The sequence below is a fragment of the Mercenaria mercenaria genome, chromosome 8 (assembly GCF_021730395.1).
Source record: "Mercenaria mercenaria strain notata chromosome 8, MADL_Memer_1, whole genome shotgun sequence".
Lineage (NCBI taxonomy): Eukaryota > Metazoa > Mollusca > Bivalvia > Venerida > Veneridae > Mercenaria > Mercenaria mercenaria.
Genome location: NC_069368.1, coordinates 10377201 through 10396362, shown reverse-complemented (window position 1 = coordinate 10396362; position 19162 = coordinate 10377201). Strand labels below are relative to the sequence as shown.

The window sequence follows — 19162 nt, the reverse complement described above, 5'->3', positions numbered from 1 at the left end:
GAATAGTCGAGCGTTGCTGTCCTCCGACAGCTCTTGTTTTTACATTACGTTGCCTATTTTCATCTATTTTTGACTAAAAATGCCATACCAGGTGTATATCTGCGATACTTTTCTATTGCGATTTAGGAGTAAACAAAGAGGGCTTTATTACTTTTTAACGGTTGAAGATTTAAACTAACATTCTGTAATTACTTTTGGCACTTTGTTTGATTTTCATTTGACTGATAATTTGTGGGGTGATTTGGGTTAAAGATTAAAGTCATACGTTCCTCTTCAGTTTGTTTTATTGCAGTGACAAGTTCTGTTAAACAAAGTTTATTGTTCGAAACTTTCGAATGTCTTAGGTTAATGTACTCACACCTCTCAACGTACAAGGTTGTTGCTATACCTGTCCCTTATTAACCTGTACCTGTCAATTCTTAAAGTATCCATTATTTTAAGAATGGACAGTTACAGGTTAATAATGGACAGGTATAGTAAAATAATCGTGTGTATAGAACGGTGTCGGTACAATAACCTATATAATGGACAAAACTTACAAAGGATTACATCACAACCGTGTTTTAATATCGTTTAAAAGTGTGTCACAGAAGAATGCTGTGATGTTTTAATTTCAAGATATTGGACTTTTTACAAAATATAATGGCATATGTATATTTTGGTGGTCAACATTTTGTTATTTTTGGTGAGTATACTTTTTTTCTGTCATTACCGTAACGCGTTATAGCAAAATTGCTGTATCTAAATTTAAGAGCAAAGCACCCACTGATAGATTTGTGTACGTGGTTCCGCACCTTGAATTTAAAATACTTATTTAGACTGAATGAAGCAATGATGTGACAAAATTTAAAGTCCGATTATTTCTCAGAAATACTTTTATTATTAGTCTGGTAAATAAATGTGATATTTGTTTCAGACCCGGCATTGGGTTGCATAGTAAATGTTTAATGGTATTCTGCTAGGGAATATGTTGTTACTGAAGAATCTGAATGATGCCCAGCTGGTATCACTGAGCATTTTGAGAAATTCAAGATGGCGTCCTGAAGCTTTGGCACCACAAGAAGTACTGAAGATAATGAAATGCGGGTGATCGAGTGACAACCCATGTTTAACAAAATGGTACAGCTGTAATCAGGCTCGACTTCCATGTACGATGTTTTGTACATGTCAACAGGAAAATGCTGATCAATGCAACAATGGAAAAAGAACGTGCGTTAGGTACCTAAGTGAAAAGAACTTCACATAATTATTCTTGCATTTTCATTTCAATGCGCATTTTAACATGGCTTTATGAACAAAAACACGATGTTTTATTTTAAATTTATGTTACTTAATAATAGCAGCCATATTGTACATATTCTATACCATATTCTTTGTAAAATAAGCAAATATAATTTTAAACATGTATTTAGAATATTCTTGATTCTGATGATTGATTTTATATATACTAACACACCAATGAAATAAGACAAATATTCAGCATTGTTTCCAACTTCTTTCAAGTTTGGCGGCCATCTTGGAAACCATTTTGGATCAGCAAAATAGTCAAATGATTAAAATTATTTTATTTGAATAGTTATTGCATATTGCAACACTGCTATCAACAAATTTGATAACCATACTTGATGTGTATAATACAATACGCCAAAAAGGCATTGGGGCGGCCAAGTTAGCCGCCATTTTGAATTTCATCCCTCCTAGATTGCATATTAGAGTCAAAATTTGACTAAATCAATAAATAATGATATATATTAATTATGTATGAAACATTTAAAGTACAATCAACCAGCAAATAGCAATTTTTTAGTTATTTCTTGCACCATTGATATATTTTTTTTCTAATTTTGGCGACCATCATGGACGCCCTCTTGAATTTCTCAAAATGCTCAATGATGCCAGCTGGGCATCATTCAAATTCTTCAATAACAATACATTCCATAACAGAATACCATTAAACATTTACAATACAATAATTTTAGGACTGACAGGACTATATAGCACTCTTTCCTTAGAAATTTACCCTTTATAGTATTTTGTATGGAAGACAAAGTACTGCCAGTGTACATATTTAATCGGCGTCATCAGTGGTTATGAATTATAAATAATACTCACACTAAAAGTCAACTGCCGTTGCGGACGATAGAGCCAATGCCTTTTTCGTTCTTTTTTCTTTTTTTTGAATGATATTTTATTCTTTAGATTATACAGTTAAAGAATATGAAAATAATTCAAAAATTAGAAATTTTATCTGTGTATTTGTTTAAAAGATTGGATCGGGCACCAAATGTTTCCTCTGTCCGAAAAGTCAAACCTTTATGCAGCATGTTTTTAACTATCATGATGCAAGAATGGTAAATAGCCATTGAACAGTAACTATGTATTATATTGAATACCATTAGTTTTTCGTAAAAACACAACAAATTCGCAATAAACTTACTGAAAAAAATGTTCTTCTCTTAACGAGTATTTACTACGTCATCAATATTGGGTACTCACTTTCCATTTGCATGAATTAACGTTCGCGTCACAGAGGCAATCGGTACTTGACGGAAATCGGCCCGGCGAAAATAGAAATAAACACAAGTCTGTATGAAACTAACAGAATTTTAGACAGAAGGTAGTCAGCCTTTTTTTTTTTTTTTTTTTTTTTTTTTTTTTTTGCTCAGATGAACAGGACTCCTAAAACCATCATGTACACACGACCGGGCATTAATTTTATGCACTAAAATTCTCTGATTTTGAGAAATAACGGGACTTTAAACAATTTGCCATTTCCGTAACTGTCATTCACAAAAAAATTTGTTTCGGAAAATGACATTTTATTATTTAAAACATATATTTCATTACAGAAAACAATTGTGTAATTTATGTTATATACAATTATTCAAAAATATTTTGGAAACCTTTCTTTAGAACGAAATGTTAATGTCAAACATAGCGCCTATTAACCGAACTAATCATTTCCGTAACTCTGATTGTGAGCAGATATCCAATAATCTGTGTGGTAATAATTTTTATTTTACGAATTCTTTGAAACCTTTGAGACACTATTGTTTCGAAAAATGATGTTTTCAATGATGTTTTCAATAGATGACAGATTCAAGCCTGTTCTACTCAGAAGATATTGTAACTGTCGTTAAGGTAATGTTCAGATGTTTGGAAAAAAGTAAACCAGAAAATTGTTTAAAATAGTATCAAAATACTTTTTTCCCCATAATTGTGGATTAGTTTTCTAATAAAGAATAAGCCATCTGTATGCGGATAAACCAAAAATTTGCAAATTATACGTCTTTTAAAATTAAATAAAATTTCCTCAGATGTCAAAAATTAGTAGAGTGACCCTGTATGATGTCATGATGAACGTTACACAATGACGTAATAAAGTCCTATTGTCTCTGCAATGAAAGTTGAGACAGGCATAGCAAATTACTAGATCTAGCTGAGATTATAGAATTTGTTCAGAAAAAAATCGAGCAACATTAAAACTGAATTCAAACTGGAGGGAAACTGATGTATAACTAAAGAACACTAGTAGGGTCCGCCGGCATCAGACTGATTTCATAGGATGTTTGCCTGTGATGAGTAGATGACCTGCCATAAGGTCAAAGGTCTAGCTCACAGTGACCTCGAGATTGAAAATATTTTCAGCTAAATGACCGAGAAATGACTGTCTGCAGTCAATAGATGGTAGTTTTCTGTTTTCAGAAATTGAACAAGCTTCATACTGTCTATGGTCAACAGATGATCCCTATCGTTTTTGCGTTTAAAAGGTCAAAGACCAAGGTCATGATGATATTAAGACTGAAAATGGTTTCCACTTAATAACTTAAGAACGCTAGTAGGGTCAACCGGCATCAGACTTCATAGGATGTTTGCCTGTGGTCGGTAGATGACCTGTCATTAGGCCAAAGGTCTAGCTCTCACCGACCTCGAGATTGAAAGTATTTTCAGCTAAATGACCGAGAAATGACTGTCTGCAGTCAATAGATGGTTGTTTTCTGTTTTCAGAAATGAACAAGCTTCATGCTGTCTGTGGTCAACAGATGATCCCTATCGTTTTTGCGTTAAAAAGGTCAAAGACCAAGGTCATGATGATATTAAGACTGAAAATGGTTTCCACTTAATAACTAAAGAACACTAGTAGGGTCCACCGGCATCAGACTTCGTAGGATGTTTGCCTGTGATCAGTAGATGACCTCTCTTATTATCGGGTCATTAGGTAAAAGGTCAAGGTCACAGTGACCTCGAGACTGAATTTTTTTTCAACTAAACAACTAAGAAATGATTGTCTGCAGTCAATAGATGATCTCTATTATTTGCGGTGTTCAGAACATCAAAAACCAATGATATTTAGATTGAACATGATCTTTCTCAAGAACAAAGGAACGCTTACATGACCCAAGGTCCATAAACTTCGTTAAATGATTGCCTGTGGTCAGTCGATGACCATTGATAGGTTTCCTAACAAAGAGAAAGGTTGTGGTGATCTATGAACTGAAAATGAGACGGGCAATCATTGTGGCACAAGTGTTTTACATTCATATATTATTATTAAGTTAAACAAGTTATGCAACGGAAAAAAAACTGAAACAGATTAAATCGGTCATCTACCGTTACGATGATGGAAGCGGTCTAAATTGTGACTTTATCTCTTCAAAATTTCAAATGCATGTTATCGAGGTCTGCAAGGACGCATGTGAAGATATCTGCATTGTCATTAAATCATAAAAAGCATCTTCATTTTAATGTAACTAGGTTGATCAAGTATCTGACAGACACCCCAGCTTTATATAAAACTGAAAAACTGAATAAAGATCGTCAGTAGGCAAACTGTGCAAGGATAAAATGTTTCAAATTATAATTTTAGTGGCATCTTCTTTAGCGCTGGCCGCGGCCGTTCAGTTTACGGACTGTGGTGAGTTTTCTTTCTGCTGTTTTTTCTACCTTCATTTAGCCCTCTATAACTTGAACAGAATTTTTCTTTTAATTTCATGTATGAATCATTAAACTAACATTAGACGGAAATATATGGAATCTTGTTAATAATTTTAATATAATATTGAGCGTTTATTGAGGAAACCGATAGATCTTCTCACATATTTTTGAAACTTCTTTTACAATATTTTACATATTAGATTTACTTTAATCAGATTTATAAAATTTCTCACACGTTCTAAATTCCAACAAAATTAAATAAAAGGGCAAATATTTAATGAATGTAGTCAAGGATGTACTTTAAAATCCTTGGTCACGTGTTAGAATCGAAAAAATATATCATTTAGTGATTTGCTTTTGAATAAAATCATTGTTTGTCGTTCAGATGCGTATTATTAAAGATCTATCACTCGGGCTGCGCCCTCGAGATATAATTCCTTCGCATCTGAACTCCAAACAATGATTTAGATCTATCAGCGACATATCACTAAATGAGATAGCTCTATATTATTTCTTAAATAAAAATGTTTTGTACGGAAGCTTGCCTTGTAAGGGCCATTTGGACATAGAACTTGTGGTTTAGTCCTGTGACATAAATCTAACTTCTGACATTGAAATTTGAAGAAACAGTTGATTAATGTGCGAAAATAGATCTACCTACGTTTGGTTGGGTTTGATGATGACTTGCCTCTATTTATATATAAAAGTTAATTGCCGGTTGATATCATACAACGATAATAAAATTTAAATGCAACGATAATGTCAAGTTACATGGTTATTGGATTAAGGGAACTTGTCTATTATATATATCTTGTTTATAAATCGATTAATCAAAAAATAAGCATTAACATGCAAGTTCTGCAAAAAGTGTTGTTACCAAACTCGGGTGAAACTGAAATTGTTTTGAGAACATGATGTCAGGTTTCACAGGCAGTGTTACATCTTGACCACTTCGTCATCCCTCTCTCTCTCTCTCTCTCTCTGTATTTATTTTCTCCACTACCAGCAAATTGTATTGATTTGTTTAATTTGCCTACGTTATATCGAAATTCATCCAATGTTTGTACTTTTGTGACTTCAAAATTGGATTTGAGGTATTGCATGTGATCATGTATTCTTATTGTGCAGTTCGTTATTCATTGGACGTAAAATTAATATAGCTCCAAGCGCACATGACTCTCTGTAAAGCCAGGAGAATGCCGAAATACTGTAACTCATGCAGACCTGGCCGGAGCGCCTGTATAAATTACAGACTCCGGTATATATACCAGATTCAAGCAATTTGAAAGAAAAGTATCTTTAATGTATATATTTTGTAACCATGGTAATACTAATCCTAACCTTAAGCCAGTATATTATTGTTCCTTCTCAAGGGAAGGAACACTTATGGTGAACATGTCACACTTGACTGAGCAGGTAATGGATACAACGGTGTTATCAAAGGCATCCGAATTCCAGTAGGGCACCGCCATTTTTGGATACATGCATTTTCATTAAAAAATGCCTCTTTGCCAATGTGTTTTTACGCATCTTTAAGTCAATATTTAGTGAAATACAACTACGTAATAACAGACATACAAGAAACAATAGTATAGTTTATGCATCATCTAAAAATAGACTCCCGCCCAAAAATATCGACTGCTATTATTCTTTGCTTCCAAAGGATCTTTTTACATATTTTATTATTTCATACCAACTATATTATTTTCACGTTTTAAGTATTACCATCAAAACATACTGTACTTATAAAGTAATTCGAGATCTTCCGCTTGTCTGTTGCTACGCACCGTCACCGTATTACAATATTTCAGTTACTTCCCTTGTTTTTACCCAGAACTGTATAATGCATTTTTTTTCATGAGCAATAAAATATTTCGGACTTTGTATTTTTATGCCTTTTGATAAGTTGTTTTGTAACATTTAAGCTGTGAACTTCTTGTACGCATTTTTCAAACCCATTAGTTTGCTGGTGCCGACTTTATATATAAGCCCTTTTCTTTTGGCTTTATCGTTCTGAGGTCTATACTTTGCGTGGCAGTTCCGTGCTTCATTGTGTCTGATAGGGCGGATGGATTGGTATTAAATTTAAACATTGACTGACTGGCATTCTCGTTCTCCATCATGCAATACAATATTAGGGCTTTTGGCAGCACTTTTCTGTCATTGTATTTCTGTGTAACTGTAAATTTACAAAGAGGCAAACATACGACCAAATTCTGATCTGTGCCACTAGGGAAGGTTTGGACTGTGGTTCCCGAAATTTTGATAGAATGATGGTTTTTATTATTTATTGTCCGCTGATAATATTTAAGTAGAACCGCTCGCCTAAAGGTGTCTTAGTTAAATAAATATTTGTGTGAAATAGCTTTAAATATTCTTAAATAAATAAGAATGCACGCAAACGTAAACTAACAAAACATATTTTTCATAATGCGTTTAATTAAACATCTGTTACAGAATGCTAAAAACAGATCCCTTAAAAAGAATATTTAATATACGCTAGAAGGATTCATCTTGTACATATTATAGCCTACACTAAATGCGGGCGGAAAGTCAATAATTTGCGTAATTTTACCGTGCGCTCAAACTAATAATCACTTTCCGGACATGCGCGGAAGACCGCTCTAGCCCTATGTACGGATATTACGGATAAGGTAACACCGACTGTTATTATGAATAAACATTATATAATGCAATTACTCAATTTTGTTAAGTTTTAGCGTGTTAAAACCAACCTATCTTCAAAACGTGTGAGATCTTTTATATGAATATTATATCAGTAAATATACGAAATATATTGCGAGATATTGCGAAACTATCAAACACCGAGTCTGAATGCTGTTTTTTTTTTTTAATTTATCGAAACATCTAATATTAACATTAATGTTGCTCTGTTCTATCATAAAATATTTACAATATACTTGCTTAATTTTGCTTATCGGGTACAGAAAAGTGAAGAATTATCGGATATGCATAAACTTTGGAATTATCTTTACTTTTCAATTAAATAATTATGATACTGACAAAACTTAAAATTTATCACACAGCCACTGACCCGAGTGATACAGTCGCGACAATACATCAACTGGACTTTTCTCCGTCCACAATTACATTTCCGGGAAATTTGAACGTGACATTGAATATAACAACCAACAAACAGATCAATCAACTGTTCGTAGACGTTGAACTAGACAAAATAACACTCGGACTTTGGACAAAAGTACCATGCATTTTAAACATAGGCACCTGGTAAAATATTTATCCATAGTTTTTACTTTCATAATAACAGTACCGTGACTTCCCATATCACACCAGTACTGGTTTTCCAGGAAGCAGTCTAGAGAGTGATTCGAATAGGCTGAAGCTTTCATCTCAATCGAGCTAAAATTAACTAGTATAAACTAAAATATTTAGATTATAAGAACAATTAAAGCTTTTTACATGAGGGTAATATCCATTAAAGGAAATATTACCATTTTATGTGTCGAATATTCACAAAGGCACGTTGTTGTCTCCTCGCATTAAACTGAATATTTTAGTTTCATATAGCACCACTTAAGACGTATAGTATATCAAAAAATCATAGAGATAAAAACAATCCTATGAAAGGGTTTACTCTAGTTACTACTATATAAAATGAAGTAGTGGACATCTCAAAAACTTTTATAATTGCAAGTGATATTTCTGTTTTCTTTACAGTCAAAATATTGAGTTCTGTTCGATGCTAGACAGAATTTTAAATGGATCTTCGTTAGTGCCAAAGGAGTTCGGACATCAAGTTCAGGCAATGTTGCAATCAGCACTTGGACACAAACCACATTGTCCAATCCAGCCTGAGAATCTGTTTATAGATAATTATCAACTCACTCTTCAGGCAATTCCGGGTTTACTTTCTGCGATAACTACAGTGAGTGTTTTTTTCATTTGTATAATACTTTTTCCAAACTATTACTATACGCAACTTGCAACACAAGTTCACCTTGAAGCATCAATACTGTGCTCATCTTGCAATACCCGTCGCGATACCCGTATATTACTCATCTTGCGGCTGTATGTGTCGCTTAATTTTGACTTTTGACTTGTAAAGATTAAACTATTCAGAAAAGGCAGATTTATGATTTCATGAATACAAAATGTGACAAAATACCGATCTTATATGAATATGTTGCACAGTTGGACATGATCCGTACAGCAATTTAGTATTCCCTGAACTAGACAGATTGTAAGACAATCTAACTTGTCGCTAGCTATAATAAGAAAGAACAATTGTGGGGAATTTTTAATGTAATTTCTTTCATCTTTCTATAGCTATAGCTTTTGTATAATTTTATGGTAATGTTTACGCTGCCAAAATATTTCACCTGTTATTCGTCGAGACTTACCGTAAACCCTATTAACTCATTGTAAACAGTCAGTTTATAGAGCGAACCCGTTTTATTTGAATGTTATCCATGTTCTTCATTGTAATTAAATAATACAATATTTATGAAACCTGATGTCACAGTCATGCATTTCAGAGTCCATAAATTGTGCTCAAAGGGTTCTAATTTTCAACAGCGGTTTAAACTTCTTTTTTTAGGGCGAGTTCAAGATCAAGATATCATTGAAAGACAATACTACCACTACAGACAACCTTGGCTGTATACAGTTCAAGGAAAAAATAGGAGTAGGAGTTCCCATGCCAGAGGTCGGATAAACCGTATTCTTTGCAAATGAAAAGTGACACTGCTTGCAATAGAAATCCAGTTATCAAAACAATTGTTTATAAAGTCCAAATTATATTATCTCAACTTGTACGCTTCTTCAGAAACCAGTTCTTTGTTTCATTTTTAAATAGGTATGATGAATAGTACATTTAGCAAATATAGATATACAAATGCATGGAGATTGAAAGACCTTAATAGGATACATGACGTAACCTAGACCACATGGTACAGTACTAGTGTGGCAGAGTCATGGTTTTCTTTTATAGTTTGTTTCTACTTCTACGATTAATTAATTCAAGGAAGTTTAATCAAATGAATAAAATATGTTCATTTTTGTTCACTCATCAAAACTAATTACACTTTAATGCGTATCTATCATTATATTGGATGTTCAATTCTAATAGTCCTGGGTTTGTTTTTCTTAAAAAACTGACGCCAGTACATATTATAAAAAATCGAAAGCCTGAATTCAAGACAAGTTCAGAGAAGTTCAAGTATAAAGAACTGCAGTTTGCTGAAAAATGTAGCTGAAAGAATGCAAACATGACTCTAAAGGATTGTGCGAAACTTTCGCCAAAAACGTACAATAAATAAGTTAAACTAGCGATGAAAATCTAAAAGATACAAACTTAAATACTACAAAGATATCGTTTTATTCATATTGCAATCTCTAAAGAATAATGAGACACAAAACAAAACATTTTTTTTTTCGTTTTTATTGAACAAGCATGTATCATTTATTAAGATAGCAGAGGTGCTGATATTGAAAGGTCAAACATCAAACCAAAATAAAATTTATTGGCCAGCCATTGTTTATGCCCTGCACCTTTAACTATTTGCATCATTATCATACCTTTTACATACCTGGTGATATCTTATTAACTGTTTATTAACTGATAAGCAACGACGGTTTCATATAATTAGTAGAAGAGAATTCCTATAGTTTTTTTCCTTTCATAGAATTTTTTCAAATTCATATATATGATAGGAAAATTCGTGCTGAAAACGCTGAACAAATAAAAACAATGGGTCACCCAATCTGACTAAAGTACATATCCTATAACGCTACGCATAGGATCTGAGAACGACCTATTCATTGCCTCGTTCTGACGACACTTTCGCTAACCAATCAGAGCCTAACTTACAACATCTCGCAAATCTACCTGTAGCCTTGACTTTTGATATTTACAATTTTTATATCATAATGTATCAGATAGCCGGTTGGTAGGCCACTTGCTTTGTAAGCGAGGGGTCCCGGGTTCGAGCCCTGGAATGATTGCACATTTTTCTTACTCTTTGACATTCGAACAAGTCGTTTGATTGGATAAAATAAAAATAGCAATACTGGAAATCCAAAATATACAGAAGACGAATGTGAATGGGTCGTTTTCAGATCTTCGTTTAGAAGATCAAGTACTTAAGTCAGATTGTGGGTCACCGGGCTTGCTTTTGTGAAAAAATGTTTTGAAAACACCAAATGTTGCTGAATCTGCCAGCGATTTTTCAACATTTTCATAATTTTCTGCTTTTTATAAATACCAACCAAAATATACATCAAGACAGCACAATAAGGTTTATTCTTTTTACAGATTTTATTATATACTTATTTGATATCATAGTCATATTTGTAATACTATATCCTTACAATAATGGGTACAAATGAAGAAAAATACTGTTTCATATTCACTTTTGTGAACTTTTTTCAATGAAAAATACCCATAGTGAAGAATATTTTTTTAAATTTTGAGAAGAAAAACCTATTTCATAGAATTTTTTCCTGTTTTTCTTTTGTATAAATAATTGTATTGTGAGCATAAAAATGGCTAAAAATATATGGGTCACCAGGCTAAATTTTATGTTAAGACCATAGAATACAACACCTGTTCGGACGAAAAATGGCGCGAACCTGACCAAATTGATGACATGTATATCTGCTAGAACTTAAAAAAAAGTTTAAAAAATGCTTAATTCTTTCTATAATTGAATACTAAATAATCCGAAAGGTGATATTGTCTTATCAGTACTAAGTCAATTGTCTTACATTATATGAACAACACTGTCTTTGTACTAAAATGCGATGTGAAAACATTTGATTACTGATAAAACTTATCAAAAATGTTATTTCATTCAAGATTCCTCATATTTAAGATTGTCTGTCACATGTTTCAATAAATGTTGACTTCACTTCAGTTTTCCATAGAAAGTGTCAGCTGTACAGAAAGATGCGCATAAAAAACTATAGGAATTCCCTTTAACTGGTGTTGGTAGGACGAGGTTGGAATTTTGTTTTAGCAAATGATGGTCCTGTTCTTTGGTGTTGGTCAGGTGTTCTAGTGCCAGTAGATCTTGGCTTTTGACTGGAATGTCTTTTGGCAGGAATAGTTTGAGCAAGTGGGTCTTGTGTAGTTATTGTGTTGCTGGTAATCCCAAGAGTATCCCTTTCTTCGCATGATAGACGGTGGAGGTTTGTGATACTGTGTGTGTGTGTCCTGAATGAAAGGGAACACGGGATCAAAAGAACTTTTTTGGTGTTTGTATCATGCAGAAATGCTCAAAGGCAGTCCTGTTTTGACACTTTAAGTGACCTAAACTTAATGTCATACAAGACCCAATTATCAGTGTGTTGTTCCATTGTTTCCACCACATGTACGCAAACATTTCAGATCATCTGTTCGTGTATTTTGAGGTAAAGACACTGGTTGGAAATCCCGTGACCATGTAAGAATGTTTGAAATTTGTTGTTTTTTTTTTTGTGTGCCGGCTTATGAACTGACGTAACGGTAGTTGACCTAAAGGTTTGTACAGTTTTCTTGAAATTTGTGGTATCTATCCTGAAATAGTGTTGCTGAGTCAATGTTCTTTTCCATTATTTTGATGGATACAGCCTGTAGTGAGAATATTCCTACTTCTGACGACTCACGTGTGCTGGTAATTGGTTGACTGCCAGAATCACCGTCATCAGAATTAGAAACGTCTGAGTCATCATCAGACTGTCTACATTAATGCTATGGTTTAGAGATTTCACATTACATTGAGTCTTACTGTCTCTAGCATCAGATTCCTGGAAGGCTGCAGTTATCGCTGTTTGCAGAGCCGGATCATTTCTCATCGCATGACTGAGCGCTTAGGCCAATCTATCTTCAGAAGTGTTTTTGAGTGTCTCTGATGGCGGATGTAATTTTTAAACATTTTTTGATTTAGTTTTCCTGCGCTTAATTGTCTCCTTTTCTGCATATGTCTTTATAGTCTCTGTATGTTTGTGTTGCTGTTATGCTTCGTTTTGTGCGTTTAATCTTGGTGCCCTTGGCTGATTTATAATTTGACGTTTTAGGAGTCATGCTGAAAAATGAATTGTAACAACAAATATATAATGCTTTAAACCAGACATTCCTTTACCTGAAATAGTATTACTATTATCAATATGATAGAACAGGTAAGTATGGTGGCTAAACAAGATGTTTGTGGCCATTTAGTTTTACCTGACATTACCATCACAAATATGAAAGAATAATGGTTGCATAGGCAAAAGTGTTTAAAATACGGAAATAGAAAAAAGAATGTCAAATAAATGGTATACAACAGATAGTACAGCATGTGCAATATTTAAGGGTTGAGATTTATGTTCCAACCGAGTTGCAAATCAGTGTCAAAGGCAATAAAGATGATGTCTATGTATAGCTATGGATACAGCAAATACAACAATAAGAAAACAATAACTGTATGTTATAATATTCTGCGAGATATCACAGCCACACAAAGTGTTAATACATTGTCTGAAGGCAAGAAGGCAACAAAATGAGTATATAAGCACTGATAAATAAAAGCTGGAAAGTAGATCCCTCGGAAGCACCTAGAACAAGGCAAACAGTGAAAATTGCAGACTCGGTTTGATTGAGTCTGTTCATGAGCAATAAAGCCATACAAATACCAATGAATCTACATATACAATCTGTATGATCCTTATTGTGTCTGAACTAAAAAAAGGTGATGTCAAAAACAAATGAATACATAGACCAAATTCCATGCACTATGAAATTAACCGGGCCCACAAGCAACATGCCAAGAATTCTGTATGTCACAGCTGCAGATATATTTTGGACAATATTGAGATATCTCGACCAAATGACAAACCATAGGAATCTGCCCTATGTATAGCTGTATCCGTAAAGCTAAATAAATCTGTATAAAATGACGGTATTATCTGCCTTAGAAGTGTTGCAGCCAATGAATAGCATAAGTATATCTTGCATGAACGTACACACATGTAAAATATCCAACGGAGACACATTATGGTAATTTATACATTTCAGTTGGGAATTGTTGCAGTCCACAGTCAATATTTACTTTTCTTGTATCATGAAATGTAATATATTTATTTATTTATCTGAAGTACAAACCAGCTCAAAGATATTTGCTGTCTAAGTGTCATTCAACTGGTAACTTGGTGAATATAATTACGGAGTAAGAAGTTGGTTTTGTGCCGTTTACAAACCTTTATGACAAGTGGAGATGCTGTTCAGTATCTTATGTAAGACTAGCTTCCAATTCTTTCTATCTAACTAGTAGCATGGTGAATATAATTACAGAGTAAGAAGCTGGTTTTGTGCCGTTTACAAACCTTTATGACAAGTGGAGATGCTGTTCAGTATCTTATGTAAGACAAGCTTCCAATTCTTTCTATCTAACTGGTAGCATGGTGAATATAATTACAGAGTAAGAAGCTGGTTTTGTGCCGTTTACAAACCTTTATGACAAGTGGAGATGCTGTGTAGTATCTTATGTAAGACTAGCTTCCAATTCTTTCTATCTAACTGGTAACATGGTGAATATAATTACGGAGTAAGAAGCTCGTTTTGTGCCGTTTACATTCTTTTATGACAAGTGTAGATGCTGTTCCGTATCTTATGTAAGACTAGCTTCCAATTCTTTCTATCTAATTGGTAGCATGGTGAATATAATTACGGAGTAAGAAGCTGGTTTTGTGCCGTTTACAAACCTTTATGACAAGTGGAGATGCTGTTCAGTATCTTATGTAAGACTAGCTTCCAATTCTTTCTATCTAATTGGTTGCATGGTGAATATAATTACGGAGTAAGAAGCTCGTTTTGTGCCGTTTACAAACCTTTATGACAAGTGGAGATGCTGTTCAGTATCTTATGTAAGACTAGCTTCCAATTCTTTCTATCTAATTGGTAGCATGGTGAATATAATTACGGAGTAAGAAGCTCGTTTTGTGCCGTTTACAAACCTTTATGACAAGTGGAGATGCTGTTTAGTATCTTATGTAAGACTAGCTTCCAATTCTCTGTATCTAACTGGTGGCATGGTGAATATAATTACGGAGTAAGAAGCTGGTTTTGTGCCATTTACATTCTTTTATGACAAGTGGAGATGCTGTTCCGTATCTTATGTAAGACTAGCTTCCAATTCTCTGTATCTAACTGGTAGCATGGTGAATATAATTACGAAGTAAGAAGCTGGTTTTGTGCCGTTAACAAACCTTTATGACAAGTGGAGATGCTGTTCCGTATCTTATGTAAGACTAGCTTCCAATGCTTTCTATCTAACTGGTAGCATGGTGAATATAATTACGGAGTAAGAAGCTCGTTTTGTGCCGTTTACAAATCTTTATGACAAGTGGAGATGCTGTTCCGTATCTTATGTAAGACTAGCTTCCAATGCTTTCTATCTAACTGGTAGCATGGTGAATATAATTACGGAGTAAGTAGCTCGTTTTGTGCCGTTTACAAACCTTTATGACAAATGGAGATGCTGTTCAGTATCTTATGTAAGACTAGCTTCCAATTCTTTCTATCTAACTGGTAACATGGTGAATATAAGTACGGAGTAAGAAGCTGGTTTTGTGCCGTTTACCTTTGACAAGTGGAGGTACTGTTCAGTATCGTTTGTAAGACTAGCTTCAAGAATCGAATCGAATCGAATCGATTCTAATCTAATCTAATCTAATCTAATCTAATCTAATCCTAATCCTAATCCTAATCCTAATCCTAATCCTGCCTTGCCTTGCCTTGCATTACCTTACCTTACCTTGCCTTACCTTATATCTAGTCAAACCCCTTGCGAGGACATATATCTATCTTCCATTCAGTCAAACCCCTTGCGAGGACATAGACTTTGACACGCGTCAACCGACAAAGAGAGAAGAGAATAAAAGTAAAAAAGAAGAGTATACTAGTACATGTATACAGATTTTATTATAAACCGTTAAAACAGAGCAGGTTTCTATAGGGACACATGTTCAACCTGAAACTCCGCAGAATGCAGGATTTTTTGTTTAAAATCCCAAAATATTGCAGGATTTGGTCCCCTCGAATAAAACCCTCCTATACCCTGGCACACATACACACATATAAAATGCTCTTAAAAATGCAAGCATACGTTTTCTAAAGCCTAGAATTCAGATCGCAGAGCATTTTAGAAATTTTCTGCTCGCTGCCCTCGCAAGTCCTGGAGAGAACTGAAAACAGACCCACTGCCTTTAAGTTATAAAAAATATGTTGCATTCTTTTCTCCTATCCATCAGACTGCCTGTATCAAACTCCTCCTACACTATATATATTAGCTAATTTGCTTCACGCTTTCATAGATGAACAAGCTTGATGTGCAGATGATCTTAAAGAAAGGATTCTGTGAATATTTTACCATAGTTATGGCCCTTTGATAATTTTTGCTACATGGAATGTAGATACAAATCTTGTGTGTCCAGCTCCTCCTTACACTATTAGCCTGATTTGCTTTAAACTGAACATGTTTGATGTGCAGATGACCATAAAGGAAGGATTCTTTTCTGTGAATATTTTACTGCAGTTATGGTCCTTTGATAGTGTTTGCTACATAGAGGATTACACAGTATGTGGGGGCATCCTTGCCCTATGGACACAATCCTAGTTTTACGTAAAAGCAATCATTATTCAAATATGGACATTTTTGCTTGCATTTAAATGAGATAAGCCACACAGGTCCTTTGGCTACAGCATGGTCATGATGTTTATAGGTATAATTACTTTTTTTGAGAAAATAAGAATTTATTTTTGGTTTACTCTGAAAAAAAAAGAGATTCTAGCTTTCAAGTTCTGAAAAAAATCGGACTTTTATAGGAGGTATAACAATTTTTGGCGCCAAGTAAAATCCCCATACGTCCGCACCCCCTCCCTCTCTCTTTCCAAACTCAACATGTTCAAATGGTCGGCGCCTAACAAGGTGAATTGTTCACACCGTATAATTGTGATACATATATTGCAATAGTAAAGGTATTCACATGCTTAGTGTACTACATGAAGTTATAGTGTATCGATATAATACGGAATTCCGTTAGGGCCATCGCCTTTGTATGTGTTGATCTGAAACGCGATACTCGATAGTACGATGATGAAAACGCGAAATCACGAAACTACGATAACGAAAACGCGACAACACGATGATGATAACGCGATACTACGATAACGAAAACGCGATAATACGATAGTACGATGATGATAATGTGATATACTATCGCGTTTTCACCATCGTACTGTCGCGTTTTCACCATCGTACTGTCGTATTATCGCGTTTTCGTTATCGTAGTATCGTGATTTCGCAATATCATTATCGTACTATCGCGTTATCACCATCGTACTGTCGCGTTATCACCATCGTACTGTCGCATTATCACCATCGTACTGTCGCGTTATCACCATCGTATTGTCGCGTTATCACCATCGTACTGTCGCGTTATCATTATCGCACCATCGCCTTCCGGTGCGCATGTGCATGCTAAAAATGAGAAGATTAGAAGTTATACTTTTAGAACTACAGCTCCTGCTCTAGCGATAGGGCGATATGCAGATTCGAACGCGGGTGCTAGTGTGTGAAAATCTTGATTTGTATTGATGATCCTCCTATAGCTACAGCTGCTAGTTAGTCAAAAGCAAAAAATAATTAACATTTTTCCATGCTTTTTTAGCTTTCGTCAATTTAAGAGTCATTTACAGAAAATGAATTTAGGGAGACAAAGCGTGTTGGATGTTGAACAGGTTCAGAATGCTGTGCAGATATAATTTTACTGCATTTTTCATTCCTGTAAAATCATAAATAAAATGTCTGAGTAAGGGGGCGTTAACTCACTTTTGGTTGTAAACTGCTTTACTTTTTATTTTATTTTTGCAGAAAATTGCCAGACTTTGATGCATTAAAAGAAACTATGTGCCATGAAAACTGCAAACAATATTCTTCGAATATTTGCGATGCTCCGATTTCAGTGTTGTTATGCGTCTTACGGAATTCAACATCAATGACCTGAGCTTTACAAGACATGCATTTGCTTTTCAGTGTTGAAATATAAACCATCATATTTGTGAAAATATTCATCATCATATTTGTGAAAATATTCATGTCAGACCAAAATAAAAACAAACAAAAAACACCCTGATCATGGTACAATATAATATTCTTTTTTTTTTCTTGTTATCATATACTATATAGAAAACTCAAACCGATTGACCTGCGGAGTTTTTGCCTAAGTACATATTTGGTTTTAGCTGAAAAAACTTTTTACAACCCATTAGCAAGCAATAGAAATCATTTTTAATTTCAACAGAGCTTAAATAATAAGATAAATAGAAACCAGAACACTGGAGGAAATTCTTCTGTGCGCATGGGCACCGGAAGGCAATAGTACGATGATGATAACGCGATAGTACGATGGTGATAACGCGACAGTACGATGGTGATAACGCGACAGTACGATGACGATAATGCGACAGTACGATGATGATAACGCGACAGTACGATGGTGATAACGCGATAGTACGATAATGATATTGCGAAATCACGATACTACAATAACGAAAATGCGATAATACGATAGTACGATGGTGAAAACGCGACAGTACGATGATGAAAACGCGACAGTGTATCGCATTATCATCATCGTACTATCGTATTATCGCGTTTTCGTTATCGTAGTATCGCGTTATCATCATCGTGCTGTCGCGTTTTCGTTATCGTGGTTTCGTGATTTCGCGTTTTCATCATCGTACTATCGAGTATCGCGTTTCAGATCAATACATTCAAAGGCGATAGCCCTAACGGAATTCCGTAATATAAGGGGTTTGTAATTACCTGTCATAGGAAACCAATGCTACAAGTCTTCCAGCTGTGCCTCTCAAAAATGACACAGTGCTGCGATCCATGACAAAACTTTAACGATATATAAAGAAAATCATAAAGACGTAAGCAAGTTGAAAAGGTCATTGTGCTCTCGGAATTGAAAATGGGACATACAGTCATGGCGGCTTACGCGTTTTACATACAGATATTGCATATAAAGTTATTTAATACGAAAACAAAACTAAAACAGAGGAAATCGGTCACCCACCGCTAAGATTGTGGAAGCGATCTTAAACGTGACTTTATCAATGCATGTTATCGAGGACTGCAAGGACGAATAGGAAGATATCTGCATTGTAAATAAATCATGAAAAACACATTGCCATTTTAATGTAGCTATGTTCATCAAGTAT

At 34.5% G+C, this 19162-nt stretch overlaps 1 protein-coding gene across 1 annotated transcript; it reads left to right on the top strand.

The window, feature by feature from the left end:
• Positions 1-4790: 4790 nt before the first annotated feature.
• On the top strand, positions 4791-9719 carry LOC123565872 (ganglioside GM2 activator-like). The gene is made up of 4 exons (XM_045359643.2): positions 4791-4915; positions 7983-8184; positions 8635-8842; positions 9515-9719. Exons 1-4 carry the CDS (start codon positions 4846-4848, stop codon positions 9629-9631), a joined length of 597 nt encoding a protein of 198 aa, XP_045215578.2. The 5' UTR covers positions 4791-4845; the 3' UTR covers positions 9632-9719.
• The last annotated feature ends 9443 nt before the right edge of the window (positions 9720-19162 follow it).

What these genes read in the sequence shown, in the direction of transcription:
- LOC123565872 (XM_045359643.2), top strand. Translation starts at nt 4,846, where the DNA reads ATGTTTCAAATTATAATTTTAGTGGCATCTTCTTTAGCGCTGGCCGCG. An exon ending in ATTTTAAACATAGGCACCTG is followed by an intron (nt 8,185 to 8,634) that starts GTAAAATATTTA and finishes TTTTCTTTACAG; the next exon opens with TCAAAATATTGAGTTCTGTT. An exon ending in TACTTTCTGCGATAACTACA is followed by an intron (nt 8,843 to 9,514) that starts GTGAGTGTTTTT and finishes TTCTTTTTTTAG; the next exon opens with GGCGAGTTCAAGATCAAGAT.